Raw genomic sequence first — 26723 nt, forward strand, 5'->3', positions numbered from 1 at the left:
GTGGTCGGCGGAAGGTGCACGTGCCCGTCGACCTGGGACCGGACCGCAGCGACGCACGGATGCACGCCAAGACCGTAGGATCCTACGCAGTGCCGTAGGGGACCGCACCGCCACTTCCCAGCAAATTAGGGACACTGTTGCTCCTGGGGTATCGGCGAGGACCATTCGCAACCGTCTCCATGAAGCTGGGCTACGGTCCCGCACACCGTTAGGCCGTCTTCCGCTCACGCCCCAACATCGTGCAGCCCGCCTCCAGTGGTGTCGCGACAGGCGTGAATGGAGGGACGAATGGAGACGTGTCGTCTTCAGCGATGAGAGTCGCTTCTGCCTTGGTGCCAATGATGGTCGTATGCGTGTTTGGCGCCGTGCAGGTGAGCGCCACAATCAGGACTGCATACGACCGAGGCACACAGGGCGAACACCCGGCATCATGGTGTGGGGAGCGATCTCCTACACTGGCCGTACACCACTGGTGATCATCGAGGGGACACTGAATAGTGCACGGTACATCCAAACCGTCATCGAACCCATCGTTCTACCATTCCTAGACCGGCAAGGGAACTTGCTGTTCCAACAGGACAATGCACGTCCGCATGATCCCGTGCCACCCAACGTGCTCTAGAAGGTGTAAGTCAACTACCCTGGCCAGCAAGATCTCCGGATCTGTCCCCCATTGAGCATGTTTGGGACTGGATGAAGCGTCGTCTCACGCGGTCTGCACGTCCAGCACGAACGCTGGTCCAACTGAGGCGCCAGGTGGAAATGGCATGGCAAGCCATTCCACAGGACTACATCCAGCATCTCTACGATCATCTCCATGTGAGAATAGCAGCCTGAATTGCTGCAAAAGGTGGATATACACTGTACTAGTGCCGACATTGTGCATGCTCTGTTGCCTGTGTCTATGTGCCTGTGGTTCTGTCAGTGTGATCATGTGATGTATCTGACCCCAGGAATGTGTCAATAAAGTTTCCCCTTCCTGGGACAATGAATTCACGGTGTTCTTATTTCAATTTCCAGGAGTGTATATCTCTGAAGCAGCACAGACATTGATATTACACACTCACAGAACTGACACTTTTTGAACAAACAACCAAACAGTTTTCATGCCGGGGAACTGAGAAAACTACAACAGAGTATTTGGAAATGGGTTACTATGTTACAATTGTCCATCTATTTTTCATATCTGAAACAAGAGCTACTCCTTTGTGAATAGTCAGCAGACCATTTCTGGCAATGCATCACTCTTGATGATTATTATTATGCACCATGGAAACAGGCCATCTAATCCTACAGGTTCAGATATGAGATATTAAGAACTATGAAAAGACAAGATAATAATAGGCCTATACACAGGTAAAATGAGTACATAAAAATGGGAGCAGACATATAAATGATAAATTCCAAGATCTGAGGAGAGATCAGACTTCATCAAAATTCCTTACGTCATCTCCAGTAATAACAACCTCCTAACCTCTCTGGTACATTTGCTAGTATTAATAATACTTCTAATAATTCTGATTATCACACATTTTGTATCCACATGTAAACTGTACCCTGTGTACTATGCCCTGTTGCTGGCAACACACACACTGTGTGTGTGGAAGGAAACGAGCAATGACATATCAGTTTTGTCCAGTTATTTACATGATGTTTCTAAACATATAAATCAAATGTCAAGGGGTAATTCCTAGGATTGGAACAAAACAAATTATTCCTACCAATACATATCATACAAAATTTTCTCATTGAATGGCAAACAATAACCATCGTGTCGTCGTAACTGCTGTCTGCTTCACGTCTGCTGTGCAGCGAGCTACCTTAATTTAAGTATTACCTGTATTTTTCTTACTTGTCACTTCTTCTTCCGTGTGTATTTGCTTTTAGGAAGCTTTATTTTTCGAGTGCTCTTAATAGTGTTCCATAGATTTCGTGTTTGTTTTGAATACAGTCAGAGAGAGTCCCTTTAGTCAGCCATAGTGCCAGTAGTGTCAGTGTCGTCGTAACTGCCGCCTGCTTCACGTCTGCTGTGCAGCGAGCTACCTTAATTTAAGTATTAACTGTATTTTTCTTACTTGTCACTTCTTCTTCCGTGTGTATTTGCTTTTAGGAAGCTTTAATTTTCGAGTGCTCTTAATAGTGTTCCATAGATTTCGTGTTTGTTTTGAATACAGTCAGAGAGAGTCCCTTTAGTCAGCCATAGTGCCAGTAGTGCTAGAGTTTGTTTTCAATACAGTCCAGAGACAGGTAGTGCTATTTTCATTGTTTTCTACAAGAAGTGGCTAGCAACCACAGTTTAGTGAATAAGCAGTCGCCTTTAGTGAATTAGCAGTCTAGTTAAAGGTTGATTAACTCTCTTCAGTAAATTGTTTCCTTAGGATGGATAGGATGTGTGACTGCTGTGTACGGACGCAGGAGGAGCTGGCCAATGTTCGCGAACAGCTGAGCGTGTTGATGGCCGCGGTCAGCCGTCTTCAGGCTGCTGCCTCGGAGTGTAGCGGCAGTGGGGAGTCTGGTGCGTCGCAAGGTACACCACAGGTGTTACATGCTTCACCCACTGTCCCTGCTGTCGAGACATCTTCGCGGGTACCGGGTGCGGTTGGGCCACCCTCTCCCCAAGGGGAGTGGCGGGTTCAGCGGCGTTCGCGGCGCACGAGGCGGAAGGTCAATGTGGAGGCTGGCCGTGTGGCATCGCCCGCTCTGCCTGTGAGGGGACATGTGGCTGCTCCTTCAGCAAGGTCCGAGCAGGCACACGGGGGGAGGGGTTTATTAGTTATTGGGAGCTCCAACGTTAGGCGGGTGATGGAGCCCCTTAGGGAAATAGCGAGAAGGTCGGGGAAGAAGGCCAGTGTTCACTCTGTCTGCTTGCCGGGGGGTCTCATCCGAGATGTGGAGGAGGCCCTACCGGCGGCGATAGAGAGCACTGGGTGCACCCGACTGCAAATTGTTGCTCATGTCGGCACCAATGACTCCTGCCGTCTGGGTTCAGAGGTCATCCTCAGTTCGTACAGGCGGTTGGCGGAATTGGTGAAGGCGGAAAGCCTCGCTCGCGGGGTGGAATCAGAGCTAACTATTTGTAGTATCGTTCCCAGAACCGATCGCGGTCCTCTGGTTTGGAGCCGAGTGGAAGGCTTAAACCAGAGGCTCAGACGATTCTGCGGAGATCTGGGGTGCAAATTTCTCGACCTCCGCTATCGGGTGGAGAAATGTAGGGTCCCCCTGAATAGGTCAGGCGTGCACTACACGCCGGAAGCGGCTACAAGGGTAGCGGAGTACGTGTGGAGTGCACATGGGGGTTTTTTAGGTTAGAGAATCCCCTCCCTAGGCCCGACAAGACGCCTCCTGAGACGCGGCAAGATAGGAGTAGGCAAAATGCAACAGGGAATAACAATATTAATGTGCTAATAGTAAACTGCAGGAGCGTCTATAGAAAGGTCCCAGAACTGCTCTCATTAATAAACGATCACAACGCCCATATAGTACTAGGGACAGAAAGTTGGCTGAAACCAGATGTAAACAGTAACGAAATCCTAAACTCAGATTGGAATGTATACCGCAGAGACAGGCTGAACAGTGAAGGGGGAGGCGTGTTTATAGCGGTAAGAAGTGCAATAGTATCGAAGGAAATTGACGGAGATCCGAAATGTGAAATGATTTGGGTGAAGGTCGCGGTTAAAGCAGGCTCAGACATGGTAATTGGATGTCTCTATAGGCCCCCTGGCTCAGCAGCTGTTGTGGCTGAGCACCTGAAGGATAATTTGGAAAATATTTCGAGTAGATTTCCCCACCATGTTATAGTTATGGGTGGAGATTTTAATTTGCCAGATATAGACTGGGAGACTCAGACGTTCATAACGGGTGGCAGGGACAAAGAATCCAGTGAAATTTTTTTAAGTGCTTTATCTGAAAACTACCTTGAGCAGTTAAACAGAGAACCGACTCGTGGCGATAACATATTAGACCTTCTGGTGACAAACAGACCCGAACTATTTGAAAAAGTTAACGCAGAAGAGGGAATCAGTGATCATAAAGCGGTTACGGCATCGATGATTTCAGCCGTAAATAGGAATATTAAAAAGGGTAGGAAGATTTTTCTGTTAAGAAAAAGTGACAAAAAGCAGATTTCAGAGTACCTGTTGGCTCAACACAAAAGTTTTGTCTCAAGTACTGATAGTGTTGAGGATCAGTGGACAAAGTTCAAAACCATCGTACAATATGCGTTAGATGAGTATGTGCCAAGCAAGATCGTAAGAGATGGAAAAGAGCCACCGTGGTTCAACAACCGAGTTAGAAAACTGCTGCGGAAGCAAAGGGAACTTCACAGCAAACATAAACATAGCCAAAGCCTTGCAGACAAACAAAAATTACGCGAAGCGAAATGTAGTGTGAAGAGAGCTATGCGAGAGGCGTTCAATGAATTCGAAAGTAAAGTTCTATGTACTGACTTGGCAGAAAATCCTAAGAAATTTTGGTCTTATGTCAAAGCGGTAGGTGGATCAAAACAAAATGTCCAGACACTCTGTGACCAAAATGGTACTGAAACAGAGGATGACAGACTAAAGGCCGAAATACTAAATGTCTTTTTCCAAAGTTGTTTCACAGAGGAAGATTGCACTGTAGTTCCTTCTCTAGATTGTCGCACAGATGACAAAATGGTAGATATCGAAATAGACAACAGAGGGATAGAGAAACAATTAAAATCGCTCAAAAGAGGAAAGGCCACTGGACCTGATGGGATACCAGTTCAATTTTACACAGAGTACGCGAAGGAACTTGCCCCCCTTCTTGCAGCGGTGTACCGTAGGTCTCTAGAAGAGCGTAGCGTTCCAAAGGATTGGAAAAGGGCACAGGTCATCCCCCTTTTCAAGAAGGGACGTCGAACAGATGTGCAGAACTATAGACCTATATCTCTAACGTCGATCAGTTGTAGAATTTTGGAACACGTATTGTGTTCGAGTATAATGACTTTTCTGGAGACTAGAAATCTACTCTGTAGGAATCAGCATGGGTTTCGAAAAAGACGGTCATGTGAAACCCAGCTTGCGCTATTCATCCACGAGACTCAGAGGGCCATAGACACGGGTTCACAGGTAGATGCCGTGTTTCTTGACTTCCGCAAGGCGTTCGATACAGTTCCCCACAGTCGTTTATTGAACAAAGTAAGAGCATATGGACTATCAGACCAATTGTGTGATTGGATTGAGGAGTTCCTAGATAACAGGACGCAGCATGTTATTCTCAATGGAGAGAAGTCTTCCGAAGTAAGAGTAATTTCAGGTGTGCCGCAGGGGAGTGTCATAGGACCGTTGCTATTCACAATATACATAAATGACCTGGTGGATGACATCGAAAGTTCACTGAGGCTTTTTGCAGATGATGCTGTGGTGTATCGAGAGGTTGTAACAATGGAGGATTGTACTGAGATGCAGGAGGATCTGCAGCGAATTGACGCATGGTGCAGGGAATGGCAACTGAATCTCAAAGTAGACAAGTGTAATGTGCTGCGAATACACAGAAAGATAGATCCTTTATCATTTAGCTACAAAATAGCAGGTCAGCAACTGGAAGCAGTTAATACCATAAATTATCTGGGAGTACGCATTAGGAGTGATTTAAAATGGAATGATCATATAATGTTGATTGTCGGTAAAGCAGATGCCAGACTGAGATTCATTGGAAGAATCCTAAGGAAATGCAATCCGAAAACAAAGGAAGTAGGTTACAGTACGCTTGTTCGCCCACTGCTTGAATACTGCTCAGCAGTGTGGGATCCGTACCAGATAGGGTTGATACAAGACATAGAGAAGATCCAACGGAGAGCAGCGCGCTTCGTTACAGGATCATTTAGTAATCGCGAAAGCGTTACGGAGATGATAGATAAACTCCAGTGGAAGACTCTGCAGGAGAGACGCTCAGTAGCTCGGTACGGGCTTTTGTCAAAGTTTCGAGAACATACCTTCACCGAAGAGTCAAGCAGTATATTGCTCCCTCCTACGTATATCTCGCGAAGAGACCATGAGGATAAAATCAGAGAGATTAGAGCCCACACAGAGGCATACCGACAATCCTTCTTTCCACGAACAATACGAGACTGGAATAGAAGGGAGAACCGATAGAGGTACTGAAGGTACCCTCCGCCACACACCGTCAGGTGGCTTGCGGAGTATGGATGTAGATGTAGATGTAGATATTTCAGGAGATGCTCGAAGTATCCACAATAGCCTTCATAAGCATATGCCAGGGCTTCAACATGGACCAGTGAAGCCACCTGAAGGTACCTGGGTCCTGTCAAATAGCTTTTAAATGCTGCATAGATACATGGTTTGAGTTCACTATTGTTACTAACCAGAGTGCCATGCACTATACTGTTCATCTGTCCTCGCATCAACCAAATGTTCAGTAATCAAGATCAGAGCACCGAGCAACCAAGCTCTGAATCTCAACATCTGATCCACACCTTTGTGACGGTGTCCAAAATTCAGAATACATCCAAATTGATGTATCCCATCAAGGCCATATGGTGTGGTCAGCTACTTGTAGCACATTTTGGCCAATATACAGGCAGCACACATGTAGTTTTTTATATCTTATTTTCTGACATGTCTATTCTTCCCTGTCCCTACCTCTACCAAATACAATTTATGTAGCTTTCTGCTCTTATTAACTTGTGCACGATGTTTTCTCAGCAATCTTGATATTGTGTATTGGCCTATTTCCACCTTTAAGCTCTCAGGTTTCCAGATCTCATGCATTACAGTCTGCAGCAATCAGTCTTTTCTTCTTGTCCTGTCCAGTACGTCTTCCCTGACCCAGGGTTCTGAGCGACTTTGAACTGTCCCCATTTCCTAATCCTGAACAGTCCTCTTCGTTCACCCCTCTTCCTTCCCTGTCAACCCTTCTGCCAGAAGAAGGGTCCACTGGCTCTGAAAGCTTGCAAATTTATGTGCCTTCTTGTTCTCCTGCCACTACTTGACGAGTAGATTTTTCTGTCTTTCCTATTACATTACAGTTTAAACACCATGTGTGGTCTCTTTAAGGACTCTGCTTATAATTGTGGACCTTAGCGCTTTTTGTTGTCCCTAAATATGACTAACTGGGATGCACTGTAAACCACAACAAGAAAATTAGATATAAAAGTAATATGCACATATACTTCGCCTTTTCATTTGAATAATCCCTATTACTCAACTACTCACATACGTAATAATGATTATTGCAAATGTTTATATGGTGATAATATTCTGAAACAAAAAATATTGCACCCAAAAAGTTTGAGTTACAAAACACAGTGAAAAATACTAAAACTAATAACTTCAGTTGAAATAATATTTAAGTAAAAAGTTTAACATTGCCTGTCTCACCAGAATTTCTGTAAGCTTCATAGAACCGGGAGAATAATAAAGGCCACTTGAACTTAGCATAGCTAACAACATCTTCTTTTACTCTCAAAGGTGGAACCTTCTCCTTCAAATAATAGCTCTGTAGAAAGAAAATATAACACAATCAAAATGTAAAACAGATAGCATTATTATACAAAATAAAGAACATTGTTGTTGATATAATCCTTAACATAATTATAACACAGAGCAGATATTTACATAGGGCTAATGTATGAAACAAATCAGATATTTTCGTAGTCCTATTATAATTCCAGAGACAGTACCTTCTTATAAGCTTGAATAACTAGTTGGCCCCAGCGATCAATGGCTTTTTCTGTGTTTGTGAAACAATAATCAGGAATATAGCTTGGAAGCAAATTGTACAGCCTATCAATGTTCAGATCTGTGCCGTATTCAATATAATACTGTTGAGCTGCTATCATTGCAAGATCCTCTTCCTGAAACAGAACAAGGTTCCACACTAGATTCAAAAATTACATACATAGTCACAAAACATTATATGAAATACCGACAGCTCCTCGCAATAGTGATGCCATTTTTAAAGTACCTCTGATATAATTCTTTTTGACATGGAGCTCTTTCATTTATGCATGTCCAAGGTTGCTTGTCTTACCAATGTTGTACTCTAAGTTGAATATGTGCATAGTCAAATAAATTGAAGCCTTTTAATTTAAAGAAAAAAATACAGCACAATGTACCACTTTGTTTAAGTCAACAAGGGAGTTGCTGCATAAAATAAAAGGCACACAGGAGTGCAGAGATGTGAACCAGTTTACAACCTCTGCAACAATGATCATTTCACAAAAAAACACATCATTTTGTTGTAAATCTTTACTACACATGAATGAACCTACTGAATTTTACCGACGACTGACGATTCAATATGATGATGTAATTTCTAACAGCAGTTTTTATAGACGCAAAGTAGCAGATTTAGAATTACTGAGACTACTTTTTTTGAATTGCTGGTATGCTGCCAAGTGCCTCTTCTGTTTGATCAGTACTGACCTATTTTCATAAACATAAATTTACACGGAGGCTTGCGTGCTTCAGCGATACAGATAGCCGTACTGTAGGTGCAACCACAACGGAGGGGTATCTGTTAAGAGGCCAGACAAATGTGTGGATCCTGAAGAGGAGCAGCAGCCTTTTCAGTAGTTGCAGGGGCAACAGTCTGGATTATTGACTGATCAAGCCTTGTAACACTAACCAAAACAGCCTTGCTGTACTGGTACTGCGAATGGCTGAAAGCAAGGGGAAACTACAGCCGTAATTTTTCCCGAGGGCATTCAGCTTTACTGTATGGCTAAATGATGATGGCGTCCTCTTGTGTAAAATATTCCGGAAGTAAAATAGTCCCCCATTCGGATCTCCGGGCGGGGACTACTCAGGAGGATGTGGTCATCAGGAGAAAGAAAACTGGCATTTTACAGATCGGAGCATTGAATGTCAGATCCCTTAATCGAGCAGGTAGGTTAGAAAATTTAAAAAGGGAAAGGGATAGGTTAAAGTTAGATATAGTAGGAATTAGTGAAGTATGCTGGAAGGAGGAACAAGACTTTTCGTCAGGTGAATTCAGGGTTATAAATACAAAATCAAATAGGGGTAAGGCAGGAGTTGGTTTAATAATGAATAAAAAAATAGGAATGCGGGTAAGCTACTACAAACAGCATAGTGAACACATTATTGTGGCCAAGATAGACACGAAGCCCACGCCTACTGCAGTAGTACAAGTTTATATGCCAACTAGCTCTGCAGATGACGAAGAAATTGAAGAAATGTATGATGAAATAAAAAAAAATTATTCAGATAGTGAAGGGAGACGAAAATTTAATAGTCATGGGTGACTGGAATTCGGTAGTAGGAAAAGGGAGAGAAGGAAACTTAGTAGGTGAGTATGGATTGGAGCTAAGAAATGAAAGAGGAAGCCGCCTGGTAGAATTTTGCACAGAGCATAACTTAATCATAGCTAACACTTGGTTCAAGAATCATAAAAGAAGGTTGTATACACGGAAGAATCCTGGAGATACTAGAAGGTGTCAGATAGATTATATAATGGTAAGACAGAGATTTAGGAACCAGGTTTTAAATTGTAAGATATTTCCAGGGGCAGATATGGACTCTGACCACAATCTATTGGTTATGAACTATAAATTAAAGCTGAAGAAACTGCAAAAAGGTGGGAATTTAAGGAGATGGGACCTGGATAAACTGACTGAACCAGAGGTTTTACAGAGTTTCAGGGAGAGCATAAGGGAACAATTGACAGGAATGAGGGAAAGAAATACAGTAGAAGAAGAATGGGTAGCTTTGAGAGATGAAGTAGTGAAGGCAGCAGAGGATCTAGTAGGTAAAAATACTAGGGATAATAGAAATCCTTGAGTAACAGAAGAAATATTGAATTTAATTGATGAAAGGAGAAAATATAAAAATGCAGTAAATGAAGCAGGCAAAAAGGAATACAAACATCTCAAAAATGAGATCGACAGGAAGTGCAAAATGGCTAAGCAGGGATGGCTAGAAGACAAATGTAAGGATGTAGAAACTTATCTCACTAGGGGTAAGATAGATACTGCCTACAGGAAAATTAGAGAGATCTTTGGAGAAAAGAGAACCACTTGCTTGAATATCAAGAGCTCAGATGGAAACCCAGTTCTAAGCAAAGAAGGGAAAGCAGAAAGGTGGAAGGAGTATGTAGAGGATCTATACAGGGGTGATGTTCTTGAGGACAATATTAAGGAAATGGAATAAGAGGTAGATGAAGATGAAATGGGAGATATGATACTGCGTGAAGAGTTTGAGAGAGCACTGAAAGACCTAAGTCGAAACAAGGCCCCGGGAGTAGACAACGTTCCATTAGAGCTACTGACAGCCTTGGGAGAGCCAATCCTGACAAAACTCTACCATCTGGTGAGCAAGATGTATGAGACAGGCAAAATACCCTCAGACTTCAAGAAGAATATAATAATTCCAATCCCAAAGAAAGCAGATGCTGACAGATGTGAAAATTACCGAACAATCAGTTTAATAAGTCACAGATGCAAAATACTAACGCAAATTCTTTACAGACGAATGGAAAACTGGTAGAAGCCGACCTCGGGGAAGATCAGTTTGGATTCCGTAGAAATATTGGAACACATGAGGCAATACTGACCCTACGACTTCTCTTAGAAGCTAGATTAAGGAAAGGCAAACCTACATTTCTAGCATTTGTAGACTTAAAGAAAGTTTTTGACAATGTTGACTGGAATACTCTCTTTCAAATTCTGAAGGTGGCAGGAGTAAAATACAGGGAGCAAAAGGCTATTTACAATTTGTACAGAAACCAGATGGCAGTTAAAAGAGTCGAGGGGCATGAAAGGGAAGCAGTGGTTGGGAAGGGAGTGAGACAGGGTCGTAGCCTATCCCCGATGTTATTGAATCTGTATATTGAGCAAGCACTACAGGAAACAAAAGAACACTTCAGAGTAGGTATTAAAATCCATGGAGGAGAAATAATAACTCTGATGTTCTCTGTTGACATTGTAATTCTGTCAGAGACAGCAAAGGACTTGGAAGAGCAGTTGAACGGAATGGATTGTGTCTTGAAGGGAGGATATAAGATGAACATAAACAAAAGCAAAACGAGGATAATGGAATGTAGTCGAATTAAGTCAGGTGATGCTGAGGGAATTAGATTAGGAAATGAGACACATAAAGTAGTAAAGGAGTTTTGCTATTTGGGGAGCAAAATAACTGATGATGGTCGAAGTAGAGAGGATATAAAATGTAGACTGGCAATGGCAAGGAAAGCATTTCTGAAGAAGAGAAATTTGTTAACATTGAGTATAGATTTAAGTGTCAGGAAGTCGTTTCTGATGAAAGTATTTGTACGGAGCGTAGCCATGTATGGAAGTGAAACATGGACGATAACTAGTTTGGACAAGAAGAGAATAGAAGCTTTCGAAATGTGGTGCTACAGAAGAATGCTGAAGATTAGATGGGTAGATCACATAACTAATGAGGAGGTATTGAATAGGATTGGGGAGAAGAGAAGTTTGTGGCACAACTTCACTAGAAGAAGGGATCGATTGGTAGGACATATTCTGAGGCATCAAGGGATCACCAATTTAGTATTGGAGGGCAGTGTGGAGGGTAAAAATCGTAGAGGGAGACCAAGAGATGAATACACTAAGCAGATTCAGAAGGATGTAGGTTGCAGTAGGTACTGGAAGATGAAGAAGCTTGCACAGGATAGAGTAGCATGGAGAGCTGCATCAAACCAGTCTCAGGACGGAAGACCACAATAACAACAAATTTACACTGAGGTGACAAAAGTCATGGGACAGTGATATGCACATATACCGATGGTATTACTATCACATATGCAAGATATAAAAGGACAGTGCACTGGTAAAGTGTTATTTGTATTCAGGTGATTCATCTGAAACAGTTTCCGACATATGGCCACATCATGGGAATTAACAGACGTTGAACACAAAATAGTAGTTGGAGCTAGATGCATGGGACATTCCATTTTGAAAATTGTTAAGAAATTCAATATTAGAATATCCACAGTGTCCAAGAGTGTGCTGAGAATATCAAATTTCAGGCATTACCTCATGTAGTGGCTGATGGCCTTCGCTTAATGACAGAGAGCAGCAGTGCTTTCACAGAGTTGTCAGTGATAACAGATAAGCAACACAGAGTGAATTAACCACAGAAACAAACATGGGATGCATGATGAATGTATCCGTTGGGACAGTGAAGCAAAATTTGGCATTAATGGGCTATGACGGCAGATAACTGACACCAGGTGCCTTTGCTAACAGCACAAAATCACCTGCAGTGCTTTTCCTGGGCTCATGACCATATTTGTTGGACCCTAGATGACTGGAAAACTATGATCTGGGCAGATACGTCCTGATTTCAGTTGGTAAGAGCTAATGGTAGGATTCAAGTGTGGTGCAAACCCCACCCAGGTTGTCAACAAGGCACTGTGCAAGGTGGTGGTAGCACCATAATGGTGTGGGCTGTGTTTATATGGAATGGACTAGGTCCTCTGATCCAACTGAATTATCATTGACTGGAAATGGTTATGTCCAGCTACTTGGAGGCCATTTGTATCCATTAATGGACTTCATGTTCTCAGACACCTGACACGAATTTCACTAAACAGGTATGGGATATACTCAAGAGGTCAGTTGATGCACAAAATCCTTCAAAAGCAAAACTTTCACAACTATGAATGGCTATAGAGGCAGTGTGGCTCAACATTTCTGCAGAGGACTTTCAACGACTTATTGAGTCCATATCATGTTGAATTGCTACACTATGTTGGGCAAAATGAGGTCTGACATATCAGGAGGTGTCTCATGACTTTTGTCACCGCAGTGTAGCAGCATTGCTCAACAGTACTGGTAAGTAATTGGTTACTGAAATCATGTTTTATCTTACAGTAAACAGTGAAGTTCATGATGTAGAACAATTATGGATATCTAAAATAACTACAGTCTTTCAGTGCTGGCTTTTGACAAGGAAGTTGGTAGAATAATTCCTTAACAAGAGACTACAAATAAAAATATCCAGCTTACATGAAGATTAAAGATGCATGTGAAATTAGAGGCATGACACCATTATTAAAAAAAAACCTCAGTTACCTTATAATCTACTGAAGAAAGAAATAAAGAATACGTTTTTGACAATTATTCAATACGAGGTTCCATGTCTTACCTTGTCACATCTGTATTCACCAAACTTAACACCTCTTACTACTTGCTGATATATGAGATTGCTCGCCACTTGATCTTCTGCTGGATCATGCCATGGAGCAAATATTTCTTTTCTAAAAAACAATCTCCAAGGAGCATTCCTTTCCTGAGCTCCTTGTTCTTTGGCATACTGTTCACATTGTGATATAGCATCCATAACATGATCTCCGCCACTGCCTAGTGATGAAACCTAAACAAGAGAATTGTTGGACTGTAAGTGTAGGTCTACATATTACAATCAAAATGACAAAATTACAGAATTATAAAACAAAACCCATGGTTTCTTGCTTCAGATAAATTACTTAAAGAAGTATTGGATATAAAATCCTGTGGGGAGAGGGTCAATGTTAAATGAAGATCTGTAACTGCATCAGTCTGTAAACAAAGAGGGGAGGGAGAGGGCGGAGCAGAGGAAGAGAAACAGAGTGTGTGTGTGAGAGAGAGAGAGAGAGAGAGAGTTTTTTGTTGGGTGGTGGCACTGAGTAAAGTATGTAAAGGATATTTTGTATTTTCTTTACCTCCCACAAAATCTCTTGTATTTCTAATGTCAATTACCAGAAGCTCATTACTGGTAGATGTAGTATTCTGGAATCTGAATTGCAACATTTAGTTTGTTGATTATTCTAAATAATGAGCTGTACCCTGTCCATTTCTTGGTTCAGAGTAATTTTTTTCTCTTTTACATCACTGTATTTTACTCTTTCACTTTACTGTTTCACATCTTTCTCCTGATGAAGGAAAAAGAGTACGAAAAATAAAAATTTAACAGCATTTCAAAATTTTCTTGTCTGTCAACCTGCTCTTGTCATGGTTTTATATATTGTGTTGCCGCACTTGTTCCACCAGAATCATCACTGATGAGGGATGATGTCCAGCCCACCTTTTATAATGTGTGTTTTAATGACTATCAGAAGCCTGTCTGGATCATACACATTGTATCTGCTTCATCATCATGTCTTGCCCATAAACCAGACACAGCCAACACTGAATTTTTTGCACACTATGTTCAGCCGGCTCAAAAATTTAATGAATCTGTGTTCACAGCTGGTGGAAGAAAGAAGCAGATCTGTCACTTTCAGCTGCTGCAACGGCAATACTGCAAGGAATGACAAAGTTTCTCATATAATAACTACATACTACAGAACATTCTCTCTCTCTCTCTCTCTCTCTCTCTCTAAAAGCTTCATTCGCTTGTAATGGATTCTGTTGTTTCAAGGATTGCTGGAACTAATATTGTTGGAGACAAAGTCTTACAATGACATTACTAAATATTTTTTATGGTCACAATAAAATTACAAGATTTAAGTCTATTGAGAGAGTAATATTTTATAGTTTTATTAGGTTACTGTATTATATAAACAATAAATTATGATCACATGGACCACTCCTGCAGATTGGAAGCTTTAAACTTGCTTCAGTTTAAGGACTACAACTTTTTTTTTATAAAAGTAAACACTTAGAAGAATGTCTACAATGCTAAAACAAATGAGGATAATTACATTATAAGCATTTATTTGAGTTTTAGTATAAATTGTTTGCTTGATAAACTTGCCATAAATTACAAAAGAAAGAAGTTTACACACCTTGTCAAATAAGGCAATGTACAATGAGAATCCAAACTGGTCCTTGAGGCCAATTTTGTCTGACAACTGATTACATAATTCTCTTGCAGTAGTTGCAGAATCTGCAAGAAGTGTTTTTGTGTTTCCATCCATAAATGTTATTGGTAACATTATTGGCTTCTTGGATTTTGTAGCCTGAAAGTAAGTTTTTATTAGCACATACTGTAATATAAAAGAAAAACACTAAATAATGAAAATTAATAACACAAATAGATAAAAAGAGTCAAAGTATAAAGAATAATCCAGACTGATTGCTGTACAGTAACATAAAAAAGCAACCATTTCTGTATTTGGAATAATAAACAGAAATGCTGCGGACATTTAAAACCTTTCAATCCAGTCAGTTGTTGTTTTCTGATGATGAAAGCAAAACATTCAATGAATTAATTGTTCATCTACTTGTGCTCGAGACAAACTTGTCATAAATGTAAGAAACAGGACACTGCACAAGAAGTTTCAGCATTAAATGTAAGAAAGGAAAAGTAGGGTAATGAATCATTTTTGAAACCTATAAAGGTGATGTTTGCAATTATTATCGGCACAAACGTTGTTGAACTAAAGCAGATTTCTGATGGAAAACCAAGTAAAGATATATTGTAAGGAAAGTTCTGCATAATTTAAACAAGTAACTAATTTAGGAGTAAAGGAGACCACTCCTCGAATAGCAGTTACAGACAAACACAAAAGAGAATGAAAACTTTCTAGATTTCAAATAAATCCTTTGACAAGCTAGAGCGCATGTGTGTCCACACACACTGCAGTGGAGTAGAGTGGGGTGGGGTGGGGTGGGGTGGGGTCGGGTGGGGTGAGGTGAGGTAGGATGGATTGGAGTGGTGTGGGGTAGGGTGGGGCCTGGTACAACGGGGTGGGTGAAAGAAGAAAGAGACAGGAGGCAGGAAGAAGATTTGGTGATCAGTAGCTAGCAGCTTGGAGAGAGGCAGCATTTCTGCTGGCTAGGAATGTGAGCGGGAGGAATGGGAGGTGCACAGGCTAGGCATGTGACACGCAGGTGCAGGAGCCTGTGAGGTGTGACACATGATGAATATGATAATGAGGCCTGGATTGGATAAGAGGAAACAGTAAGGGGATACTGGTGGGTAGAGGATGTGGGGACAGCGGTTTACCACAGACTGACATCAGGCGGGTTAAGGAAATGAATGATGTGTTGCACAGATAACTCATATCTGCATAGCTCAAAAAATCTGTACTATAGGTAAGGATCCAGATGGCATGATTTGTGAAGCAGCAATTGAACATTAGCATGTTGTGCCACTGGGTGGTCAACTTTGCTCTTGGCCACAGACTGGCAGTGCCCATTCAGTTTGATGGACAGCTGGTTGCCTGTCATACTGATATAAAAAGCTATTTAGTGATTGCAAAAGAGTTGGTAAGTGACATGGCTGCTTTCAGAGTTGGCCCTGCCTCTGATGGGACAGGATAAACCTGTGCCATGACTGAAGTAGGAAGTGCTGGGTTGGTGGATTGAGCACATCTGGGTCTTCCACAGGGATAAGATCCTACTAGCAAAGGTTTGGGAATGTGTATGGCATAGGGATGGACCAGGATGTTGTGTAGATTGGGTGAGCAATAGAATACCACTTTATGAGGGGTGGGGCATGCTGATAGGTAATCAAAGCCGTGGTGAAGTCAGCAAGTTTCCTTTCTCTTTTGGGTGTTCCTTTCGACAGTTCAATGTTTCTTCTATTCAGTGTGCAGTCTGCTTTACTCCTTAATGATTTGCAAGTAAAGGTATAGTTAGAAAAAAAATAATTCAGCTTGACTTTGGTATATTTCAAAATGATACAGAAATTTGTTTTCAGTGCTAGCTGCTTAAGATTGCAATCAAAATAGTGAATTAATGTCAACATCAATAGAGTGCAGGCTTGGAAGCAATAACGGAATAGTAATACATGGAACATATTAAGTACGTGGAACACTGTACAAAGCAAACCTTGAACCAATCCTGCCAAAGGAAATAGCTGATATAAACATCACCAACGATGCTTCATTATTACAACTGTACCATCAGAGATGAAGATAATCAAGACAGGTGCCATAACAAGAAGAAACTGATTTTTGTAAAAATGCAAGGACTGTCATTTGGATTTAGAGACAGAATGTCCAACTCTGGTGAACTGATGTCATCTAATATCTGTGGACCTACTGATCAGTCCTGTCAGAAGAAAAGCAGCTTTTATTTTAAATCCTTTACTGTTAGGTTATGAAAGAGTCAGAGTCAAAGAAGAAAAACATGTCCTTCCACATTTAACAATTTTGTATCTGTGATGAGTAATCCTACCTAATCCTCCAGGATGTTCTCTGCTCACTAACAGTTCCTTTCATGCAACTGTTGCTGATTACTTTGATATATTTATACACACTGCTAAGCAGTATTTCACAAGCTGTTTCTCCAAGACACTGAATATTTGGGCTGAAATACAAAGGCAGCTGCTCACCTGGAGTTCAAGCCAACTAGGAGGCTGGTTTCTTGTGCCATTGTTGAATGTCCGTTTGAGTCTCTCTTCACAGTAGGGTGCATAGCCTGGTGGTCCTTCTCTTATGAAGGCTCTAAGATAGTTCACAAACTTCTCAGATGGAGCAAAGCATCCAACACACAAAGACAACAATATCCATCCTCTTGCATGTGATGACTTTGATGGGTTATTAGTTAGCTGTTTGCATATCTGACAGTATATTTCATCCCTGTAAAACAGTTTCATCATAAGAGTTACAAACTAAAGATCTGAATGACAAAGAAAAAGTACCAGGGTAATATGACTGGATAGCTCAAAAAGTTTGGCTGGTAGCTTAACAACAAACACACGTAATGACCGTCAAGTCACCAATGACAAAGAAATAATCAAGAACATTCAAACTTTGTACTGAAAGTTAATTTTATTTGAAACTTGGAACAGTCCTTTATCTATCATTACTCTTATTAATTACTTTCAACTTTCACCTTTTAGTTATAGTTCATTAAAAACATTTTCAACATTAACTTGCATTCACTGTTTCTCATAATTGCTTGGAAAATACGGGGTGGACAGAAAGCTTCAAAAAGCAATTAAGAGATGCTATATTCTGCAAAGTGGAAGAGCAGGAAAGAGGGAATCAGTTGTAACACCAGTGAGCTAAGGAGCAAAATACACCTCAGGGTGAAAGAATAGCCAAAAGAAAGAAAATTTAAATAAAATAAATAATGGATAGAAAAGAGATGCAAATAAATAAGAATGTCTGAAGATGACAACATGGAGGAATGGAATACAGGCATAAAAAGAAAATAAGAATGGGTAGATAGTTTTAGGAAACTAGAATGGGAGCAGAGGCAAGAAAAGAGTAGAGCTAATGTAGTTTCAGGCCAGGAAGATGAGGCTACTTACTATGTGGTGTGTTGCAATTACCAACTGAACAGTTCAGAGAGGCTAGTATTATGGGAAAGTGTGTGGAGCTATGCTATGTGGGAGTGTCATGGATGTCTCCTGCATCCTGATGTATCTTCCAGGAAATCATATTACTATGCTATGCAACTGTGTAGTTAAGTTTATGTATGATACATGTTTAGCAGTGTTTCTCATAACAGTGGACAACTGGTCCGCACAGAATGAAGAATAGTGATTCCAGAAATCTGATATGTGACTTTGCCCTACTTTTATATACTAAGAAATTCTGGCCTTTCTGGAACTGGGTCAGCAGAATGATTGTCAGTATACGACGTATTCAGAGGGAGGGGATTTGTGGGGGAGATGAGAGAGGAATAAAAATGATCTTTGGAAGGATACATCTCATTACTGGGCATGCATTGGCTGAGCTGTTCTAGTTCATTGTGGTACTATTGATAAGGAAATTCTTATTTATGGCTTGATAGCATTGTTGTGGGTTTCAAAAGTACAGTAGGATATGGAACAGAGGACTTAACTGAGGACTAGATGGAGAAAGAAATGTCTCTCAATAAAGACTTTGACAAGAAACTGACTTTATTTTTCCACACCTATCCCATGGTAACCACGTGATTATCACTACATTGAGATTACAAGGATAATTCTTTTACTGGAGGTGAGAACCATTCATAAAGTACTGTAATCTATAATTTACTGTGCATGTCTTATTGGGCCCTTTGCACCAGCATGGGCATCATGAAATCCCTTACAGCAGTGAGGGTACACAGAGAACTGCAATTTGGACAGTAACAAAAATACATTTCACAATGCATTCTACAGCATTGCACCAAGGTTTTGGGCCACTGGACAGTATAATAAACATCCAGCCAGAGTCTGCAGATCTGTGAGCATAGATGCTATGTAAAGTCTGATGCTTCAATGATATTACGTGATGCAGTGATAACGAATTCTCTAGGCAGTCACAGTGTTTGTTAGTACACCAATTTATCCATTGTTGGTTTCAGGTCCTCGTTGAAAACATTACAGGGGAAAATAGGGGGGATGTCACTCTGATGCTCTGTGATGTAGCATATGAGAAAGGTCTGTAATTGAAGACCTCAACTGTAAACATTGGTAAGGGACAGTCAATGAGAAACAGCGTTATCACATTCAAATCATGGTAAATATGCGCTTCATTCATATTAGTTGATAGTTCCACAATAAACCGAGAAATGTCAACTCTATCTCTAATTTTAGATTCTCTAATGCCACTGTCAGGATATGTGCATGTTAACAGTGGTAAGTATCATACACAGCTGCTAGTGGTAGTAACTGGTGTTGTGTTCATGCCAGGAAAACGTTTTTCAGGAACAATTTTTACAAAACTGAGGATGCTATGGGCCATGTAAACTCAGATGAAAATCCTGAATATGTTCCCAAATGCAAATGCACTTCAAAATTAGTTAGTAATCACGTAAGTGTGAATATTTATTTAGGCAAGTAAACAATGTTGTGTCCCTTATCATATTTTATGTGAATTTTCATGACAGGATGATGGCACAAATGTTAAGGACTATCCTTAATATTGTTTACATGCTGTAGTAAGGTCCTTGCTAAAATTAATTTTGTACTGAACTAAATCAAAGATTAATTTTTGAGGTTTTACTTTATGATTGCAAAAATTCCTCATTAAGATATTAACATCAAAAATTGAAACATTTACAACCTTTTAAATTTGTTTAGCAGTAGTGTTCCATTAATTTCCCCCTAAAGTAAACAGCACTAAGTCATTGCTAATCCATGTTAATTGCACTCAGTTTGTAAGTAAACAATATTAAGTATCCACTGCCGAAGTTTTAAGAAAAATTTTTTAGGTAATATTTACCATTTTAAAAATATATCATTAATGTAAATATATTTGAAAACAATTACTTATCTGAATAAAAACATCACATCCATGTACCTGAAATATTTCATTTATGAGATTTTCTTGAAACTTTCCTATGCAATTTCTCAAAACAACCGTCATTTACTGCCAAGCTCTTCAATTGTCAAAGGAGCTGTTCTACAATGCCATTAGTAGTGGGGCAGTAGGCACAGGTTCAAATCTGGTTCATGCCAAGTTACATTAATTGTGTTTTAAAGATCTGAACTGTTTGTCCTGATTGGTAGCAGATGTAGACAGGTATGCAGATGTGGGCAATTCACTCATGAAAGAAGGCCATGATTACCATTGTTTTTGTTACATCTTTCACTGGATATGATTCAGGCTAACTTGAGAAATGGTCAACTGTTGTCAGGAGGTACAGGTAAACTTCTGATGACGGTAAAGATCCAACAATGTCAACTGGATATGCTCAAATCACTTCCTTTGTGGGGTAAAAGTTCAGAGTGGAGCTTTAATGTGTCAAGTTATTTTGTTATGCTGGCAAGCACTTCACTGGTAGGCAAAAGCCTTGCGGTCCTCCTTGATATTTGGCCACAGAAGCACCACGAAAGTTATGATGCAATATAAATGGTGACAGAGAAATTCTCGGCACTTCATCACTCCAAGGCAATGGTTGTGAATATCCCTAAGAGAAAGGACTTTATCCCATAGACAAGTGTAAATGAACCCATCTCATGGATGAACTATGAATTAGCAAAGACTTGCAAATTTTTTATTAATACTCGTGTTGCAGAATCAAACGATTTCAGTACAGAGTTGTTAGCTAACCACGGCATGCACCTAAACAAGTCAGGAAAAAAAGCATTAGGAAGTCTTATAAATGCAACAATTATGAAAGAATTCAAACCTATGAAAAACAGTGCAAATAGACAGGCTCCATTAGACAAACTGTCTAAACCGAAATCACAATTAAGGAATGCATCCTTGATCTTATCGACTAGTAACTGTTTTTGGACAATAACTAACTCTGGAAAGCATCAACTGGCAACCTTCCATCAGGATATTAGAGGGCTTATGTACGTAAACTCATAATAAGCTAAACGAACTCACAATCAATGTGCAAGACCATGAAAGTTAAGACCACAGCCTTGTACTGTGTTTTACTGAGCATTTCGTCTGCTCAAGCATCAAAGACTTAATACCTGACTATAATCTTACATCTTCATACTGTAGAAAACAAAGAATAAGAGGAGGTGTTGCTATTTTTTTAAGAACTGTGTCATGCGTAAATCAACTGATGTACATGACTTATCTTCTGAAGCAAGTGCCATCACATTTTCTGTAAGGAACTGTACCCTTTTAATGGTAGCAATATATTGGGTACCTCTTTTTGAGGCACCATGACTCACTTTTAGTGCACTTCCTTAACTGTAAAAGAGATGTCTCAGTACTTAGAGATTTCAATATTGATTTCCTAACCACAGCAGTGGGAAAATGGACCTGGAAAATTTGATATCCACTTACAGTCTTGTCCCACAAGTTAATTTTCCCTTCAGAGCAACTCCAAATTCAAGCGCCCTAATTGACAATGTTTTTGTAGACAATGGAAAACTTGCAGCATCATCAATTGTAAAATATTGAATGCTCTCTCTGATAAAGATGGTCCAAGACTTACTGTTAATAATATGAATATTTGCCAGAATAAAACTGAGTTCCAACAGAAGGTAGTCATACTCATAAGTGACAAAATAATTGAGGTCTTTACAGCATGCTTCCAAAATGTAAACTGATGGCTAATGGTTCAAATGGCTCTGAGCACTATGGGACTTAACATCTATGGTCATCACTCCCCTAGAACTTAGAACTACTTAAACCTAACTAACCTAAGGACATCACACAACACCCAGTCATCACGAGGGAGAGAAAAATGTAAACTGAAGTCACATCTATTCTGAAACAGATATCAGTTCCAAATATAATCAGTTAAGTAATGAAATTGCATCAATATATGAAGCCTTCTTTCCAAAAAAAAGTTTACAAGAACTGAGCCAAAGAAACCACAAAAAAACATGGGTCACAAAGTGGATAAGGATATCATGCAAGCAAAAATGAGAAATATAGATTACAGTAATAAATTCGGAAAATCATACCCAAATAAGTTATAATAAAAGGTACAACAAAAGATTAAGCAAAGTAAGCAAACTGTCAAAAAGTTTATACTTTAGCTCCAAATCAACAAAAGCACTGACCCCAGTCACTGGAAAAAAGCACAGGTCATATCTGTCCATAAGAAGAATAACGGTAGTGATCCATAAAATTATGGTCCAATTTCTTTGACCTCTATTTGCTGTAGAATTCTAGAACACAGTCTGATTTCAAACAAAATGTGTTATCTTTAAAAGAATGACCTTCCTCATGGCGAACAGCATGGATTCTGATGCAGATCATGTAAAACCTAACTTACAATTTTCTTGCATGACAACATATGTCATGGACCATGTAACAAGGTGGTGAAGAATTTTTTCACTTTCGAAACGTATGCGACTCCATACCTCACTGATATTTATTGACAAAAATATGCTCACATGAGATATCAAACAAAATTTGTAACTAAACTGAGGATTTATTGGTAGGAAGGACATAGCATGTTACTTTGGATGGGGAGCTGCTGGTAAATCTTTCAGGATGTAAGGTCGTGGCCCAAGGAACTCTTCTGTTCCTGACATTTCGTCCAGGCCTGTGCTGGACATCCGCAGAGGCACTCCTCTGCTGAGTCTTGCCAACTGACTGTCGGACATCCAAGAGCAACATACCTACTGTAGGAAAGGGGGCGTGGTCAAAGTAACACGTGATGAGCAGAGATAATCCTTGTCAGAGGTGAAACTTAATTAACGATTGTCATATTGTCAAAGATAAAACTGCCTAGCAATTCTGCAGAGCTAAGTTTCATAGCCTCCTCTTTCCTATTAAAATTATCCTGATGGTTATAAATTTCAATGGCTTCTCTACATAGTCGTGGATAATGACTTGATGTTGTAGATAAAATTTTTATTTCAGAAAACTTCACATCATGGTTTCCTGACTGAAGAGCATGCTCTGCTACAGCTGATTTCTTTATTTTTCCTAGTCAGCAAAGACTTTTGTGCTCTTTTAGCCATGTATTTATGCTCCTCTTGGTAGTTCCAATATAAACTTTACCACATGTACACAGAATTTTGTGTGCACCACATGTTGACAGAGGAGGACGTTTATCCTTCACAGATCGGAGTACTTGACTTATTTTCTTTGCTGGTCTGAAGACCGGTCTGATGTCATGTTTCTGTATGACACTCTTGATGCAAAAATATGCCTAAGGTGCATTTTATCACTCTGGCAAAATGTTATGTAAATGTATCACTCATTTAACACTACATACTGTGGTTAATTACATCACATTGTAAACTGAGAAAAATATATCTCTACTATTATCTTGAATTTGTCTGAAGCCCTGAGACAACATGAATAACCAAAGAATCTACAAAACACATGAAATCTAACTGACAATTCACTGCCTGCAACTGGATATACTCCTTGCAGACATCAACAAATGCAGAAAAAATATAAATTCTATAATGATTTAAACCTTAATTACTGCTACTGTTACATGCATTACACAATTTATATGCACCTCAATTCTGCTCGAAGAATCCCATGCCCTATTATAAAATGCAGCTTCTCCAAATTTGATGTAGGGCGTGATTCTAGCCATGTTTGATAACTATCAGCTGTATACTCATCATCCTGCAGTCTTCGTCGGACATCTTCTCCCAATTTGTTCTTTCGTTTTAAAGTCAACGATACCAATTTGTGCCTAATGGAACGTGGCTTCTGCTTCAAAAATGTTTCCTGAAAATAAATCTACCAGTAAAATCAAACTATAGCTAATAAAAGCAAACTAAAAAATGAAAGCATGATTGTTGTCATCTTGGTACTTTGCTGTGCTGTCATGTACTGCTACTTTCCAAAAAAGACAAATTTGTGCTTTTGGTGATGTGGCACCGATTTTTGAGTATTTGATTTGGCCTTTATGTTACAACCATAATTGTCTATATCTTTTATCAGAAAGCAAATGAGTTTATTGTTCAAATGACTAGCAGGAGTGGAGTCAGGAAAATCTGTTCAAGTTCACAATGAGTTTAGCAGTGAGATTACAATTGTCGTTGTTGTGGTCTTTAGTCCATTATATATCCTACAATAAGTAAAAAAAGAATCAATTTAACTAACTGGATCCATTCCCATCATCTGTGCCTCTTGGAACTCTTTACTGCGTATAAAATTTCTTCCCAGAGTTGCTGTAACTTTTGACATCACAGAGGTGTTGTCTCTGTCCATAGTATGATATCGTGGTTCTGGCAGATCACCTGTAAATCTCAAAATTGTTATCCAGAGAGCTTGGGCAGCCTGCAAATAAGCAGAAGATTACTATAAGCAGGTCATGATCATATTTTTTTCAGCATGTATCCTCTAAAATATTAGACTTTCCTTCTCTATCTCACATATTTTACTTCTTAATGATTTCTCACCAATTGGTCGCCCTGAGTGTGAAGAGGCAGTAAAGGATGTTTCAGTGGTTTCCTTGAATACTGATGAGTAATGTTTCCTTGGAAATATGTGGCAGCAAACTTCTGGAATTTGAATTCTGATAAATCTTCTTCATCATCTGGTGTCGTTTGCATAGCACTTATTATTTCCTGAGGGTCAGTTTTTGATGGTAGGTCCTGGGACGATTACAGAAACATAAAGTATGAATTTCTTCAATATAATGTGAAGTTCATAACATAATAATTAATATACTAACAAAAACAAACCCTAGCATCTGAAATTCATACTATTTCATCAGCTGCAAGGAAGAAATAAATAAATGGAATATATGGGAAAATTATAGCAATGAGTAAGGGCTGTGCAAAATGTAAAGGAGTGACAAGAGAAAGATAATGTGAGCAAAGAATGACACTTCAAATTCTGAGGCCAGACGAATTGGATGGTTGATAAAAGAGTACGTTTACCAGCAGAGTCACAGAAATATGTGCAATGAGACTAGATTGTGTGTTGACAATGAAGTAAAGAGAAAAGGAGTGGTTACTAAGATACAAATCTAAAAATTGGATATTCATATACATGCAATAAAACAGAAATGTAAATACTACTACTCCTACTACTACTATTACTAGTAGTAGTAGTAGTAGGAGGAGGAGGAGGAGGAGGAGGCAGGCCTAATATTACACATTTGAACATAGTGACGCAGATATTTTTGGGGGGATGGGAGGTAGGGGGAAACAACTTGAAGCTACAAGAGAGAAGAGATTGCATACATAAAGACAGTGATAATATCGGTAAGGTCATAGGAAGAACAATATGAGACAAAGAGAAGGGTAAGGAGCAACAACAAGAGAGAGGAAGGTAGTTAATAGACGAGGAAGAGAGGGAAAGAAATAAAGGAATGCATGTGGCAGATCGTTGTGACATCAAGTTGACAAATGGAAAAAAGAGCTGACATGGGCAAAACAGACATTACCAAAGAGAAGATGGGAACTGTAGAAGTCATACACACAGATTAAGCTTGGACTCAAGGCAATGGTACTGAGCAAGTATCTCTTGTAAGATCATGACTGAGCAAGTGTCATTCTTAAGATAATGTCCTGTCACCACATTTTCTATTGTTCCCAACAGCTAGAGCAGTACGAGATATTTTCATGATTTTTATTTCATGATATATGACCTGCAATTGAATGGTTAATAAAGATTCAGTAAATAAAAGTAAGAGGATGGATAAGTATCTAACAGTTTTCAGCATTATTCTAAAATTTGGGTTTGGTTCTGTGGAGCGATATAAAGAGACAACGATGCTTAATAAAGTATTGTACACTTATTCTGGCCATATCCTTGAGATGTTTTTCTTTGTGTTTCTATTGTACAACTTTTTCTTTTTGCTGGTCTGCACCATCTATCATATATTTTATCTTTAGAGAACTATTTCATTCACTGTAGTGAGAAAATGTTATTGGATGCTTGGTTTGATGTGGGGGGAGGGTGCAGGGTGGGTATGGGAAGGGATCACATTGAAACTTCTGCTATTCAGCAATTTGCACAGAAAATAAAATAAAAGAAGCAAAAATAAAAATGAATGTTGTCAAGCTCACAAGGTACATACCATAAAAACAGATGTTTCTCTTGGTGCAGGGGCTTCGCTGCTTGAATCTGGAAGAAAGTCAAACATAGCTTCCACAAGTTTGCTGTCATCTACAGGTTCATCCTGTTTTCTGGCTGCATCATTGATGAGATTCTTCTTAATTTCCATACGCCTCCTTTCTTCCAGTTCAAGTTCTATTTCTTTACGCTCTAGTTCCTTCATTCTCTCCTGAAATAAGAATGTAATCAATGTTAAGCTAGGATGCATTAAATTTACTTCAGACTGGAGTTACCTCAGCAACAAAAATAAAATTCTGCAGTGCTAAAAAATAAGAATTAAGCTACTTACACGGTAGTTTAGTTCTGCAATTTCTTTTGCACGTTTGTTCCCAGCCTCCTTCAGTTCTCTTTCTTCTTTCTTCTTTAATTTTAAAGCTTCTATGTGATGTCTATATTCATACTGCAACAAAGGATTTTGTGACAGATTTTTCCACACCGACATGGATCAGCATTCACTC

At 39.7% G+C, this 26723-nt stretch overlaps 1 protein-coding gene across 1 annotated transcript in view; it reads right to left on the bottom strand.

The window, feature by feature from the left end:
- LOC126161648 (myosin-VIIa) overlaps positions 1-26723 on the bottom strand; it is a 509736-nt gene that overhangs the window by 30411 nt on the left and 452602 nt on the right. Inside the window, exons 19-28 of the mRNA XM_049917634.1 lie at positions 26555-26665; positions 26228-26434; positions 24600-24794; positions 24301-24477; positions 23705-23922; positions 17229-17475; positions 14734-14907; positions 13113-13340; positions 7664-7837; positions 7362-7479 (exon numbers count right to left, since the gene is read on the bottom strand). Of these exons, the coding sequence (XP_049773591.1) occupies positions 7362-7479; positions 7664-7837; positions 13113-13340; positions 14734-14907; positions 17229-17475; positions 23705-23922; positions 24301-24477; positions 24600-24794; positions 26228-26434; positions 26555-26665 (1849 nt within the window). The remainder of the gene's footprint in view (positions 1-7361; positions 7480-7663; positions 7838-13112; positions 13341-14733; positions 14908-17228; positions 17476-23704; positions 23923-24300; positions 24478-24599; positions 24795-26227; positions 26435-26554; positions 26666-26723) is intronic.

Source organism: Schistocerca cancellata, chromosome 2 (assembly GCF_023864275.1).
Source record: "Schistocerca cancellata isolate TAMUIC-IGC-003103 chromosome 2, iqSchCanc2.1, whole genome shotgun sequence".
Lineage (NCBI taxonomy): Eukaryota > Metazoa > Arthropoda > Insecta > Orthoptera > Acrididae > Schistocerca > Schistocerca cancellata.